This window comes from Arthroderma uncinatum (assembly GCF_011692745.1).
Source record: "Arthroderma uncinatum strain CBS 119779 chromosome Unknown scaffold1, whole genome shotgun sequence".
NCBI lineage: Eukaryota > Fungi > Ascomycota > Eurotiomycetes > Onygenales > Arthrodermataceae > Arthroderma > Arthroderma uncinatum.
Genome location: NW_022983863.1, coordinates 687,439 through 702,008, shown reverse-complemented (window position 1 = coordinate 702,008; position 14,570 = coordinate 687,439). Strand labels below are relative to the sequence as shown.

Below are 14,570 nucleotides of genomic sequence, written 5' to 3'. Positions count from 1 at the left end.
CTCTTTTGGCTGACGACGATTGCCAAGCCTAACGCTCAGGAGGACTCGGAGGGCGCGGGTTCGAGCAGTGGCAGCCGTAGACTATTCACGCTGACCAGAGGGTGAAGAAGCGAGAGTGAAGCTGGGCGCGGTGTGTGTCTTCGCCCTTGTTGATGCTTTGGCTGAAAGTCGCAGAGACGAAGAGCGCGGAGGATGAGGTTGTTTCAGGCCGGGGGTCCTCCGCCAAGCCCTTGTGGCAGTGCAAATCTGCGTCGCTTCGTGGCCCTTGAGACGCGGCGAGCTGCAGGACGGCGACATGGAGGTAAGGACAAGGTAGCATAAATGGACATTAAAGATGCATAGCTAATAGGTACATGGCTGAGATAGAAACCGTCCTCCGCAGAGCCTCCCCTTAAATGCGAAACTAAAAGTGCAGATAGATATATTTGGATGGTCAAATGTGTCAGATTATATGTGACGTCTTCAGGAACCGGGTCGCTGGGCACTTGCTTGCATGCATGTGAGATGTGAGTCGCGTGTTCAGCTACCAAGCACCATAAAGATGTCCCCCGTGTCTTGCACGCTCCTTGGACTGCTGGCAACCTCCTGCTTCACTCGAAGAGCCCCGTTCGTCGCCAGGGTCAGGACGTGCAGTAGTGCCTGTGTCGCGATGATACGAGAGCTCAATTCGGGGGGGAGAAGCGAGGTGAATGATACCCCTGGAACTCCAGCTCCGGCCTCTAGGTCCTCCTCAATTCGAGACTTCAGATACTCGTAGAAGTTGACGGTTTCCTGGTCAAGGCTGCTACTCAGCCATTTGGGCTTCTGGACACCTTCCTTCTCCGGCTGCTCTCCGAGCTGGCCGTCTTCGTCGATGAACTGAGCTGCGTCTATTCCACTAAAGGTGTCCATATCGACATCCTGATCACTTGGCAGCTGGATGTTTAGCATGCCTCCGCGGCCAGCGAGTGGACTTGCACTTCGGAGTCTCCCTCGACGAAAGGCTGCATTGGCAATGGACGGGGCGCCATCTGGTCCGGGGCTCACGATAGAACGTGGCCCTCCTATGCTTGAGAACAGACCGCCGCTTGCGAAAATCTGGCGCGAGTACACCGATGAACCCCGAGCTGAGCTCTTTATAGACGCTGTGATGTTCCATGGCATGTGGGATAAATCATCATCACGAAGTGGCGCCGGTGCCCGTCGGCCGACCTCGATATCCTACAGCTATGTTAGAGTATAAAATTCATTGCCTTCCGGTAGTTTACGGGCAACCTACTTCAACTATCAGACCGGGGCCATCGTCTGCTTCTATACCTTCATTAAGGCCAATTTCAGGGTCGCCATTTCTCGCGCGAGCCCTCTTTCCCGCAGATCCGTCACTGTCATAGTTGGTATCCGTTTCACCATGGCTTCGCTTTCTACACCTCTGCTTGCAAGGGGCACCTGTCAACGATGCTAGTAGCTGGTCGCCGGAAAATGCAGCTAATGGATGTAGCACTGCTCCTGCTCCTAGCCCGACACCTACCGCCCCAATTCCTGAGCCCAAGACCCAGAAGGCAGCGTTCTTTTTGGCAATGGTAATAAGCTTGTTGTGCGATTTTGCTTTGGCGGCAGCAACCATGTTTTGTGCATAATCTGAATTCCATTGTGCTAGGTCAGAGTTCCTGAGCTCGGCGGGCTCGTCTATTCCGAACATCCTTGGATGTCGTTGCCTGAAGCGTGCCTTGACTTCACCCGGGTTTGAGGATATATCGTGCATATGAGAGTAGTCAGGATCGCTCCCTTGTTCTCGCGCATGCAGTGGGCCGTCAGATGCCAGCAAACCCCCAGCTCTCCCGCCCTGGATCACATCAATATCAGGCATTTGGATATCTCCATCAAGCTACGCGGTGGGGTTAGTATACATAAATATCTCACCAGAGCTCTCAAGTTCGCCTCACCTGGTTGCCATCGTCATGGAAGTCGATGGCTGTATTCCTCATGACGCTCAGACGGTCATCCCTCACTTGGATATCACTTTCCCCACCGCCATGGGGCTCTGTGGCTTTCTTTGGGGATAGCTCTATTATGTTTCCATCGCCATCAAATTCAAAGTCTGGCTGCAATAGTACGCCTGCTTCATCACCAAGATAGGGCGGAAGTTCTACTTGAGGCTCCTTTATCGCACTGCTCAATTCACTCATATACCCGAACCCGTCTGCCATTTGAATACCACCGATTTCTGAGGATGGAAGGTTTAGTTGCACTTGCTCAGCAGCGGACCGATTGGAAGCCATTGAGCGTGGTAAAGAGCTTGGTATCAGGCTGGATTTACGAGGAGAGTCCCATTCCAAACCCAGGTTTAAGGCCGATAGATCGACGTTTAGCCCTGGAAGCATAAGCTCTGGGATAAATGTTGGATCATGGGGCAGCACGAGTTGATCTGGCCTAAAATCACTGTTACCAAGTCTCTAACTCGCACCAAGGCCGCATATACTCACCTGGCCTTTCCAGCATCTGGATCGAGCCCGGCATTATGAATAACTCTCAACATGGTCCTCATCCGATCCTTTGTCGCCTCGGCATCGATGAGGGCGTATCCACATTGTTGATGATAAACTTTTGATATCCCGTAACTGTCATATCGTGCTTAGCTATGTGCAGAGTAAACAGCCAATATCGAAGCTTACAGCAAGTTTCCTTGTAATCTTAGTGCCATTGGGGCATCTGGGCGGATAATCATATCACAGGCCTTGGGCACGTCCACGTCTAAGATGGCCTTTCTATTCACCTTTCTGGTGGTCGACTTTGCGCCGAGTGTCGCAATAAGCCTATTGAAATACCCGCCCCTGGTTAGTGACGTTTTTAAAAGCTCTTCTGCCTGTATAATGGCGATAAGGAACCCACCAGACTGTAGCCACGCCATGCTCACGCGACGTGAGAACTAGTATAGGCAGAAGGAGGATGTCAGCAACAATCCGCAGAACACATATAGAAGGACATCTTTAAATCAACTCTCTTATGCTGTATATCTACCAAATCAAAACCAGAAGGGCACTCACTTTCGTGACTGTAGAACATCGTGTTAAGCCTCTTGACCGTGCCTCAAATCGTAGTTATATGGCTGTCTAACGAGCTATAAGAAGCTCTATCTCGAGACGAGTAGGTATATGATGAGAGAATAAGAGGAAGAGAGAGTAGACAGCGCGAGAAAAGAGGATGAAGTCGAGAGAAAGAAGAAAGGAAACGCGCTGTCCGAATCGGGAAGTGAGGGGGAGGGCAGAAGGCGGAGAGACCACGAGTTCCCTTTTGGGAAGTGAAGTGGCAGAACCCCCAGATGGCCTATATATATAAGGATATAAGGATATAGATAGGGGTATATATGCACTATACGGTCATGATGAATAGAGAACTACAGGCATAGCTTTTGGGCTTGATATTATCAGCTGAAAACTGCCAGGGACAAGGGTTGGGATATCTATCGGAAGGAGTAAATTGATAATTAGGACTCTATTAGAAACCCTCGCTCAACTATCTAACAGCATGCTAGATAATAAGAGCTTCACAGCCCCTACTTACAAAACAGAACGAGGAAATAAGAAATCCTGTGAAAAAGCCTAGGCTGAACGGAAAAAAGTACATGGTAACATGATTCAGACACGAACCTAGAAGCGGACAGACAGATGTATTTTGCACAGTTTACACAAAAGGAATCCCAAAGGAAAATGGAAGGATATACGCGCAGATCATGAGCATAAGCCGAGAAGGACGGCGCCGGTCACAAGGAGGCAGAAGGAAGGCGAAACAGGAAATATGAGGAAAATGAAAGGAACGGGAGACGAAACGCGAGCGTTCAGCTAGAAGATCGGAATGGAAGAAATCTATGGCTGCAACGGGGTCTAGGTGGCTTTTAAGAAATTGGTGAGGTAGATAGAGAGATCAGTTAGCTGCTTTTGTCCATGGGGATACCTTCGTATTCGGAATATCCTAGAGCAAGGTTCATGTTTTCTATAGAAGGGGCGGGTTAGCATATAATTTTACTTCGGTGGAGCATACCATAGGTAGGTAGGTAGGTGGGTAGAGAGAGGTGACATACGAAGACATTGAGTAGCAGCACCCTTCAGCAGGTTGTCAATGGTTGCACAGACAATGACACGCTTGCCGCTGGAGTGAACGGCGAAACCCCCGACCTCGATGCCATGGCGGCCCGAGATGTTCTTGACTAGAGGTGCCTCGCCAACAACCTTGACGAGCTTTTCACCTGCATAACGGTCCTGATAGAGATTGCGAATATCACGCGATGCCATAGACTCCTTCAGCGGGATGTTGATGGTATGCTATAGATAATTAGTATTTACATCGAACTAACGAGGATGAAGTTGAGAAAGAACTTACGTGAATACCCTGGAACCAGACGGCGACATGAGGAATAAAGGCGACCTCTGCACCGAGCTGGATACCGATTTCCTTCTCGTGGATATGGTCCGTGAGACTGTACGGGATGATGTTATTCGTCAAATGATTCACATCGTTCTTCAAGCTTGGTTTCGTTCCCGCGCCAGAATAACCTGAGACACCGAACACGGTGGGCTGGCCACCTAGATAAGGGACCAATGGCGCAATACCGACCTGGGCTGCGGTGGCATAGCATCCCGGGTTCGAAATACGAGTGGCCTGGGCGATGGCAGAACGGCTAACGAGCTCAGGTAGGCCGTAGGTCCAGTTGCTGTCGAACCGATAGTCAGCGCTCAAATCAACGATGACGGCCCTCTCTTTGTCAACTTGATCGACGGCGTCGACGAAAGGCTTGCAGACGCCGTTCGGCATGGCCATGACCCAACAGTCAACGTCGCCGTGTTCGGCCATCCGTTTGACGTCGTCGGGGCTGAGGTTTTCGTAGATGATCTCACGCTTCTCGTAGCCCTGGAGAGGTTTTCCTGCGAGTTCGCGGGAAGAAACGTGTGCCAGGTCCATGTATGGGTGGGCACTGAGCAGGCTGATCAAGGCTTGTCCTGTATAGCCACGGGCACCGATTAGAGCAACCTTTGAAGGCTTGGTGTTGGATGCATTCTTCTTGCCCAGTGGTGGATTGGGGTTGGTTTTGGTCGTGTATGATCGTGTTGAGGAGAAGTTGGCTGCTACTTGCTGTCTGAACGATCGAAGAGTAGATGTGCTGCTGGCCGTTGAGAAGGCTCTCTTCTGCTGTGCACCCGCCGAAGCGAGGCCGCCAGACGGCGCTCTGGGAGCCTGCGTAGCGTTACCCTGTAGAGAAGACTCTAGACTGAGGTTCCCCAACATATCACGTCCGTTCTTGGTAAACTCGAGAACGAGGTTCTTGACTTCATCCGCATCCTGAACACCGGACCAGAAGAGAACCTCGCCGTCACGGCTCAAGCTACCGTCAGCTTTATCGAAGAACCAAGACAAGTTCTCGTCATCCTCCTTGACGGTCCATACCAGCTTGGGGAAGTCCTTCTGGATACTGGTGAAAACGTTATCGGCAACGTGGGTCAACCAGCCAGCCTTGGTTATGGACATGTTGGCCAGATGAGCCAACGATGAGCCGGGTTTGGGTGACAGGACGATTGCCAGGGCTTCCATGGGCTCGTCGGAGTAAGCCTTGATATCTCGGCCCTTGAGGGCCTCGACGTACCGGTCAACAGTTGCTCTGGCATCTAGGGCTTCACGATCACGAACGAGAGCGTTCTTCATCGCCTCGACGTCCTCAAACTCATCGATACTGTTCCTGGTGAGTACCTTGTTACCTCGTCGGATCAGGGTCCCGGCACCGGTGTCGGTGAACAGTTCCTTCTGGAGATCGGCTGGGTGGATGATGGCAACGCTGGACGTGCGCGGGAGGTCCATAAGGAGCTCCTTCATCTCCTTTATCTTTAGACGAGTTCCGTGACGAACCCACCATTGCTTCATGAGATGATCGTACTCTTCATCCAGGTTGATAGCCGAGATCTTCTCGCCGGTATCTCCGTTGAAGAGGCCTCCCTTCTCGGCAAGATAGACGATCTTCAGCGGCTGTAGTTCCCTAGCAAGCTCACCGGCCGCAACGTCCGCGTTGACGTTGAGCACCTGGCCCTCGGGCGTCTCGGCCATGGAAGTCAGGATGGGAAGACATCCAGCCTCAATTGCAGCCTCGATGGGCTTCTTGTTGACGCCATTAATCTTCCCAACCAGATCATACTTCTCCTTGTCCAGATAATCCGCCGAGAAGACACCGGTCGTAAGCGGTCTGGCTCTCACGCCCAACCGTTCCAGCTCTTCGACCAGCTTGAGATTCTCCTCCATGAACAGTGACCGGGCCAACGCCAGCGTCTTTCCATCCGTGACCCGAATTCCATCCTCGAACTGGGGCTCCACACCGGCATCCTCGAGCATCTTGTTCAGCTGGGGGCCGGCACCATGGACGACGATGGGGTAGAGTCCAACATGGTTCAAAAACGCCAGTGCCGAGGACAAGGTCTGCAAGTGTTCAGTGATGATGGCACCGCCGACCTTGATCACTGCGAATTGCTGGGATGAGACCGAGGTAAAGTGGGAGAGGTACTGCTGGACCTCTCGCTTCGAGCCGATGTTGCTGAGCAGCTGAACGACGGTCGAGCGAGTCGAGAGATGAGGCTGGTATCGAGAAGAGGTATAGCAGCGTCTTTGGCTGGGTGCTGAATGCTTCAATGCTATCGATGAGGCCGGTAGCAGTCGACAAGGAGACCCCAGCACTGTGGAGCGAGCAAGACGTCCGGCAGCAAGCTTGGAGCAAGCTCTCCGCGTGAGGTAGCTAGACATCGTCCGACTCTGCATGCAGCAGCTTCTAACAGCGGTCCTGGAGGCTATGGTATCAGTGAGTGAAGAGTCTCTCGACGGCGAAGATGTAGAAGAAGACGGAGTTGCGGTGGAAGTCGAATTACTCACAGGTCGCGCAGAGTCCCCGGGGGTGGGCCAAGCGGTGGGAAGAATTTTGGGTTCTCGCTCACCGCAGCCGATTTCGGCTCTGAACACGATAAAGAAGTTTTAGCGATAAGAAGCTGAAAAGTAATATAAAGAAGTTTGCAGGGACCGCTAAAGACGAGTATCCCGCAGTATAAGAGAGATAATATATATGTATAGCTGCAGAGTTAATGATGCTGGGGAGATGTACCCCGGAGCTTGCTGGCCCTGTTCCCTGTGTAGCGGCCCACTGCCATTGGCGTAGATCTTACATGGTGAAGTATAGCGTTGCTTTTTATAGTGCAGCTGTGGATTTTGGAGTAGATGCATAGAGTCTATCAAGGGTGCAGCTTTAACTACGTCAAAGTCCAGTTACAGCATCAAAGACGTTGAGGGCATTAGGAAACAGTTGCAGCTCATCTTGTACAGGGACATGACATAACAGGACATGTAGGAACGAAACAGCAGAAACAGGAACAGAAGCAGAAACAGGAATAGAAATAGAAGCAGAAACAGAGAAAGCAGAACAAACACGCACAGCCATTATAATTGTCGCTATTTAACATATTACGGTGTTGTCGAGGCCAAAAAGGAAGCAAAAACAGGGGGATATCAGTAAAGCATGAAAGGGACCAAGTGTCAGGCAGCATCCAGTCACGGCCCTACCCTCTATACCCTGTCCCTAATAACGGCGACTCCAGGTGGTTGGGCGGTTGCTTGTTTGCTTTGGAGCGGGCAAAATCATGGTATTAAGAATATCAAAAGAGGTCATCGAGCGAGCACCAAGGAAACCCGATTCCACTGCCGGAATGAGACAGCGAGACAGGCATCGGAACACACGAGTGGCGGATTTAACGTCGGGGAGTAATAGAAGGAGATTCATGAGATGGGATGGTGAGACTTCGCTGGTTGAATGGCTTCGACGGTAAAACGGTGCGCGGCCGTGTTGTCGAACAGGCGAAGGGGATGTAACTTGAGAGGGAGGTCGTGCATAAATCACTTATTCTTCGTTACGACAACTGCATGAACGGTAAGCAGGGTTCTATATATAGAAGCACACGGAGGCTTAGAGAACGTACTTGGAACTATGATGACGATGAGCAGTAAGATGATACCGACGATCAAGCATATGCGCATCTTGACGTCCTTCCACCACATCTGCTTCCTCACGCGGTTGGCTCCCCTGCGGAAGCCCTGTGCGGAAACAGCCAGGTTGTCGGTCTTGTCTTGTAGGGAGTCGAGGTGCTCACCGCGCTGGGAGACCTTGTTGATGTTCTCCCGCATCACATCGACGGTGTCATCGATTTGCTAGTAACATCTGTCAGCATGGTTCGTAGGGACGTTGTTTAAGAGCTAGCCAGCAAAGAGTGCCCTGATATAGTCTACCAGGGAGCGAGAAGCAGAGAAGAGCAAGACAGCTGGCAAGACGCCCATAGATAACGTCTCCCGGGCTATTACACGAGCTGTTCCCCTCCAGACGCTGCCTCTCCTCTGATTCCCGCCCCCAGCGACACGAAACAACCCGAAACAGGAAGCAAATGACCTACAGCTTGCAGTGCCGCCGTCCTCTGGTTTCCCGCAGCCGGACCATCCTGACCTGCAGGCTTCGACTGAGATGGGATGTACGGGTCGTAGGGCTGTTCGCGATCGGCCATGGCGACGAGTGTGTGTGTAGACGAAACGAGAGCTCCTGATGGTCGTGGTCGGTGGTTGTAGTCTTGTGTCAAGGCAGCTGGATTCGCAGCGGCCACGGAGCCTTGGATATTATCTCTGCGATCGGGCGGGTTCGAGACAGGTGGCAACTTCAACAGCAGACTGGCGACGCGTGTGTGGTGTCCGGAGCTGCGCAAGACGTCGAGGCGAAGATGGCAGATGTGTCGGGGGCGCCGGCGTTGATGAAGGCGAAGGTCAGGTCTCTTCTTCTGCTTTCTTCCTCTCTCGCTCTTCCTCTCTCGCTCTTTGGGTCTTTCTTGCTGTGAGTACGTAAGCCGGCCTAAAAGGGCTGAGTCCGAGGATGTCTTGGCGTTGCTCCTTTCATCTTAGTCACGTGGAGTCACATGGTCATATTCAGTCACATGAGGTCACATGAGGTCACCTGATGAGAAGACGAAAAAGGAAGGAGGCAAGAAGAAGAAGAAGAAGAAGAAGAAGAAGAAGAGAAGGAGAGAAGGAAAAGAGAGAAGAAGGATATATAGAGAGAGAGAAGAAGAGAAGGAGATAAGTATCTTACCATAGCTACCATATGCAGATACTGACTACTGACTACGAGTCTACAGTTAAGAATAAGGCATAACGAGCGCTTCTCACGACATAGAATCTACAGAGCTCGCACTGCTGCAATGTTACGCTCTCATCTTCTATATCGAGGACATTGATAAGATACGTCCATGGTGTTACTCAACAGTCGAACATAGGAATATCAATGTGGGTGTTTGTCCGGAGAAGATATGATTGATGAGCTATAGGCGATTTAGCGAGGTCAGTTAAGTATCTAAGCCTAGATTTGTTAGTATAAGAGAGAGTTCTCGGTAGAAATGGCTTAGAATGACAGTTGACTTTACATATACTGTTAGTTATATCCAGTTCTCAGTGGCGAAGATACAAGCCTAAGGCACGATCTCTCGTCTTTGCACAAGGTCGTAAGTTGGAATCGAGTCCATGACCACCTTGAAGCGTCCCTCGTCTCTCTTCCTCTCGACGTAAGCCCGACTCTCAGCTTCGATGACGTCCCAGTCGGTGACTGACGAGCTGCCTGTCACTCATGTCAGACAAGAAGCCACCCAGGGGATGGATGGATAGGCTGAGGACGGCCATACTTAGAACCTTGCTCCGTTGCAGCTCAGCCATCGCGTGTCTTGCCCACGTACGGCATCTCCAGGTGGGATCCTATCACGTCTCTCCCCGTTAGAAAGATAGACTTAGACGGTAGCACACGGCGGCTCGCTCGCTCACATCCTGGACGACGGGGACGCCATCAAGGCACCGGTCCAGCTCTCCCCTCGAGCTCACTACTTTACCGACGAGCAGCCTGGCCAGCAGCCTGGGAGACTTGACTTCCGCCAACGGCAGCCGTTCGTACCGCCATTCCTCCCTGACGGTACCCTCCGCCGGCCGCAGGACGTTGGTGACATGGTACTTCACCGTCCGGTTAGGGCTGTCAGGGGCGGACTTGGGCGATACGAGATATGCCCAATGGTACCTGACAGCAGCCGAAGCGAATTAGCGCCAGCCTGAAAAAGCAAAGGGGGAGGAAGAACAGAGGGATAAAGATACTGACACTCCTTCGCGCTTGTGGTGGTACAGCGCGATGTAGAGACGGTCTTTGCCAGGGGCCATGACGCTGCCGCTGGGTTGGTCACACAGCTGGATGGCTAAACGGGGCGATGTGACGGTTGATCTGGCTGCTAGGCCGTCATCGCGACAGGTTCATGCATGTAGAAGAGGGAGATATATATATATTCAGACTCCGTAGCCAGAGGCTGGTTGGTCGTGTGCTGGTCAGCTGGCTGTAAGCGCGCATCTCAAACCTCCTGTCTGACCTCTATCTCCATCTCTCTCCATACCTACTCTGTACTCTACTCCGTATCTCCATATCCATATCCATACTCTATCTCATACACATACACACACCTACACATAGATATACACATATTGAGGGCTGTCGCGTGGTCCGCCTAGTACCATCAAGCATCGCCATCGCAGCCATCGGCCATCAGCCATCCCATCCCCTGTCAGGCCCTCGACCAACTGACTCACTTATTTATATTAACGGCCGGCTCGGCGCTGCAACCGTTGCTCGCACTATCGATTTCCTGCATTCGCGTTTTCCCCTTCTCGAACCCTGGGCCGGACTCTCTCGGGCGCTGTCTCGCTCTCCCGGCTTCTAGAGGCGCTGTATATTTAGAAACGCCTGCCTGCTGTGCTCTGCTGGGCTCGAGTCCTCTCTGGTCCTCGCTGGAACCTCTCGTCGAGACCCTCGGAGCAGATGGTGTGCGGTTTGGCGAAGACTGGACTTCTCTATCACTCAATCTGAATCACTACGCTTTGGCGGGGCGGCGCATCGCCATCGCGATCGAGATCGAGATCGAGACTGGAAAATTGAGCCGCACCGGAGCACAGCGATAACTAGCACTGAGACAGCGATAGCGCGGTCATGGCCTACCAGACTCGCCCTCCGCCTCGCCGTGGCCCTCCTCCAGGCCCAGGACCGCAGTATGGAGGGAGGCCGCCGCAGCAGTATCCGCCGCCAGATAGACGACTCCCTCATGCCCCTGGTGCAAATGGCGACCGCCGGCCGATGAACTACGACGACGGCTACGGCCAGCGAGATCCCTATGCTCGAGGCGGCCGTGGGATGTACGAAGAAGGCCCTCCCCCCCAGAACAGGGCTCCTCGAGGGCCTCCGCCGCCGCAGGGCTACAGAGGCGGCCCTCCAAACGGTCACCACCAACCTCCGCAACCGCCTCAGGGAGCTGGGCCTGCTCCTGGGCCGGGAAGACTTCAAAATAAGCCGCCTCCTGTCAGGCAGTATTCAAATCAGGGTAAGCATCGCCTGTGAATGTGAATTATGAAAGTAAGGGCTATATATTAACTGTATACCAGTTCCTCCGAAACCTCAGATGAAGAGCTCGTTCGACAACCCGTTTCCCTCTTTTCCACCGAGGCAGCGCGGTAATTCGATAGATTTCGGACTCGAGAAGAAGATGAGTGCGCTTGAACTCAACCAGAACTACGGTCGTGGAGAGCAGCCGGTTGTACGCCCACATACTTCAAACTCGAACCGTCCGCCGCCGTCGACACATTACTCCGAACCTCTTCCGCCATTGAATTCTTACCGAGCACCGAGTGACAACCAGCCGATACACAGGAAGCCTGCAGCTCCCCTCAGTGTTGAAACACACCATACCGCTCCTCCTGCCCTACAGAGCCCTCAGATGGCGCCGCCCTCTCGAAGTGCGACCATGCCTGTCAACATGTCCACGGGAGGACCGAAACCTCTATATCCCGGCCAGCGCACCTGGCAAGATCCTTGCTTGAGCCCGGGGCCTCTTAGCCCTGCCCTCCGCCCCGACACAAACTCCGTTTCATCTAGGCCGGGAACTGCTCCAGGCGTAAAGCCGGAGCTAGTCCACCCGAACCACACCGAGCCAGAGGCACAGGTTGCTGACAAGGTAGAGGGAGATGACGACCTGAACTATCTGACTGAGGATCTACTCAACGACTACTACGACTCCACAGAGCCAAACGAGCCGAATGAACCGGACATGCCCAACTTTGGTGCAATGTCTGACGATAATGCCGGATCGCAAAATGCCGAGACGTTGATCCCGTTTGATAAACCCGTGCAAGATGCGGCGCCAAAACCTGCGTACGCTGCGTATAAGCCTACGGCAGGAATTCCTCCTCCGCAGCCTGCTCAGGAAAGACAGGGTCCTCAGAATGGCTTTGCGAACCATCAGCATGACCGTCCTCCTTCGCCTGGTTATGCCAACGGAGGCTACAACCACCAGCAGCCCGGTGATGGTTATTACGGCAGACAGGACCCCCGATCAATGACTCCAGTACAACGCGGTGGCTACGGTGGCGGTAGAGGCGGATATCCTCCCCAACATTATCAGCAATATGGGCCTCCTCCGCCTGAGAATGGTGGTAGAGGCCAGTATGATAATAGACAGGCATATCCGCCCCATGACTCGCAGTATGGAGGGCCGCGGCCAGGTGAAGACCAGTACGGCGGCTATCAAAACCCAGACGCCCTCCCACACCATCCTCACCCAACTCCATTCCGCCCGGGGCTCGAGCAAGGACCAAAACCAGCACCGGTTCGACAGTATACGACCCCGCAACCGGTGCCAACGCCGCAGCCTAGTCAAGCTCCTGCATCATACGGCGGAGACGATCGCCGTGCATCCCAACCGATCACATTAGGCGAACTACATGCTCTCCAACAGGCTGCTCGAAGCAACCCTTCGGACCACGCCCAGCAACTTGTCCTGGTTAAGAAGTTGGTTGAAGCCGCTATCCACCTAATAGACGACAACGGCCGAGCAGACGCGAAGACAAAGGCTAAGAATAGGGAACGGTATACATTGGATGCCTATAAGATTGCCAAAAAGCTCGTTAGCGCAGGATATCCGCCAGCTATGTTCTACATGGCGGATTGTTATGGTTCAGGACAACTTGGACTCGAAGTCAACCCGAAAGAGGCATTTGGCTTGTACCAGTCCGCTGCGAAAATGGGTCATGCAGAGTCAGCCTATCGACTTGCTGTTTGCTGCGAGATGGGACAAGAAGGGGGCGGAGGCACCCGACGTGATCCCATGAAGGCAGTGCAGTGGTATAGGCGTGCTGCTTCTTTGGGTGACCCTCCTGCAATGTATAAAATGGGCATGATTCTCCTAAAGGGTTTATTGGGACAGCCGAAAAATCCGCGAGAAGCGCTCTCCTGGCTGAAACGTGCTGCTGAGCGAGCAGACGAGGATAACCCGCACGCTTTACACGAATTAGCCCTACTCTACGAGAACCCTCAGGGTAACAATGCCATCATTCAGGACGAGAATTACGCCCGAGAACTCTTACACCAAGCAGGTGAATTGGGCTATAAATTTTCTCAACACCGCCTTGGTGCCGCGTACGAGTATGGCTTAGTCGGATGTCCCGTTGACCCTCGACAGAGTATTTACTGGTATACCCAGGCCGCCGCGCAGGGAGAACATCAGAGTGAATTGTCTCTCAGTGGATGGTACCTGACTGGTGCTGAAGGTATTTTGCAACAAAGCGACACAGAGGCATACCTTTGGGCCCGCAAAGCTGCCATGGCCGGATTAGCCAAGGCAGAGTATGCAATGGGTTACTTCACCGAAGTCGGTATCGGTGTTCCCACCAATCTTGACGATGCTAAAAGGTGGTACTGGAAAGCATCATGTAGGTTCCTCCTCTTTCACCCCCTTTTTCATTACCAAAGACACCCTTAATCTAACCCGCCGTCATCTAGCTCAAAATTTCCTGAAAGCTCGTGAACGATTAGAGGAGCTCCGTCGAGGCGGTGCGAAAATGCAGAAAACTCGCGTCTCTAGATCTGCCGTCAACAAAAACGAAGGCGATTGCATTGTTATGTGATTTTTTTATTCGAGATATCCCATGCATAGCTTCTTGCACTCTGTATTCTCTAGACTTATTTGCATGCCTTGGAGAGTTCATGATCGCTGATTATCAGGTTTCACATCATTTTCATATTTACACCCTCTTGACCCCCCTGGCGGGGATTAATTGTCCTTTCCCCTTGCACATACCATAGGGTATCCCCCCCTTTTTTGAACACCCGTCTTCCCCTCTAATTCTTCATGACTCATGGTATAAACGTGATGATTGTTGCTGTATTCCTACCCATTTCTTTTTGTTCCCTTTTTTGCAAGCGCTAGCAATGTCATATGTAGTTGGATACGGGGTTGGACTAGGAGATAATTAATGGCATTCTATTTACGTTTAACCACTATGACAACGCCCGATATATATATAGACTGCATAGCTAATCCAATAGAGTACTCTCTTACGTTCCACGCTGTTTCTCATCACGTATATAAGCATACCTAATCCCCGAAGAGCGATGCTCGGTTCGGACTTTCGGGGATAAGACATTGCTTAGATTTGTCACACTTATAAATCCGTGTCAC

General features: G+C 52.4%; 5 protein-coding genes across 5 annotated transcripts; 1 reads left to right on the top strand and 4 right to left on the bottom strand.

Annotated features, from left to right (window-relative positions):
- Window positions 1-519: 519 nt before the first annotated feature.
- On the bottom strand, window positions 520-2,887 carry GIQ15_00223 (Rad21/Rec8 N terminal domain-containing protein; the record flags this gene model as incomplete). The annotated part of the gene is made up of 5 exons (XM_033547640.1): window positions 520-1,200; window positions 1,259-1,864; window positions 1,923-2,409; window positions 2,463-2,597; window positions 2,652-2,887. The coding sequence occupies 5 exons, from the start codon at window positions 2,885-2,887 to the stop codon at window positions 520-522; spliced, it is 2,145 nt and encodes a 714-aa protein (XP_033408591.1).
- Window positions 2,888-3,904: 1,017 nt separating this feature from the next.
- GIQ15_00222 (arg-6) lies at window positions 3,905-7,154 on the bottom strand (the record flags this gene model as incomplete). Its single annotated transcript, XM_033547639.1, has 5 exons — window positions 3,905-3,969; window positions 4,058-4,298; window positions 4,357-6,748; window positions 6,883-6,961; window positions 7,109-7,154. 5 exons carry the CDS (start codon window positions 7,152-7,154, stop codon window positions 3,905-3,907), a joined length of 2,823 nt encoding a protein of 940 aa, XP_033408590.1.
- Window positions 7,155-7,893: 739 nt separating this feature from the next.
- Window positions 7,894-8,552, bottom strand: GIQ15_00221 (synaptobrevin; the record flags this gene model as incomplete). The annotated part of the gene is made up of 3 exons (XM_033547638.1): window positions 7,894-7,916; window positions 7,977-8,205; window positions 8,445-8,552. 3 exons carry the CDS (start codon window positions 8,550-8,552, stop codon window positions 7,894-7,896), a joined length of 360 nt encoding a protein of 119 aa, XP_033408589.1.
- Window positions 8,553-9,503: 951 nt separating this feature from the next.
- GIQ15_00220 (uncharacterized protein) lies at window positions 9,504-10,233 on the bottom strand (the record flags this gene model as incomplete). Its single annotated transcript, XM_033547637.1, has 3 exons — window positions 9,504-9,649; window positions 9,816-10,096; window positions 10,175-10,233. 3 exons carry the CDS (start codon window positions 10,231-10,233, stop codon window positions 9,504-9,506), a joined length of 486 nt encoding a protein of 161 aa, XP_033408588.1.
- Window positions 10,234-11,050: 817 nt separating this feature from the next.
- Window positions 11,051-14,016, top strand: GIQ15_00219 (enzyme activator; the record flags this gene model as incomplete). The annotated part of the gene is made up of 3 exons (XM_033547636.1): window positions 11,051-11,438; window positions 11,500-13,821; window positions 13,892-14,016. 3 exons carry the CDS (start codon window positions 11,051-11,053, stop codon window positions 14,014-14,016), a joined length of 2,835 nt encoding a protein of 944 aa, XP_033408587.1.
- Window positions 14,017-14,570: the final 554 nt, after the last annotated feature.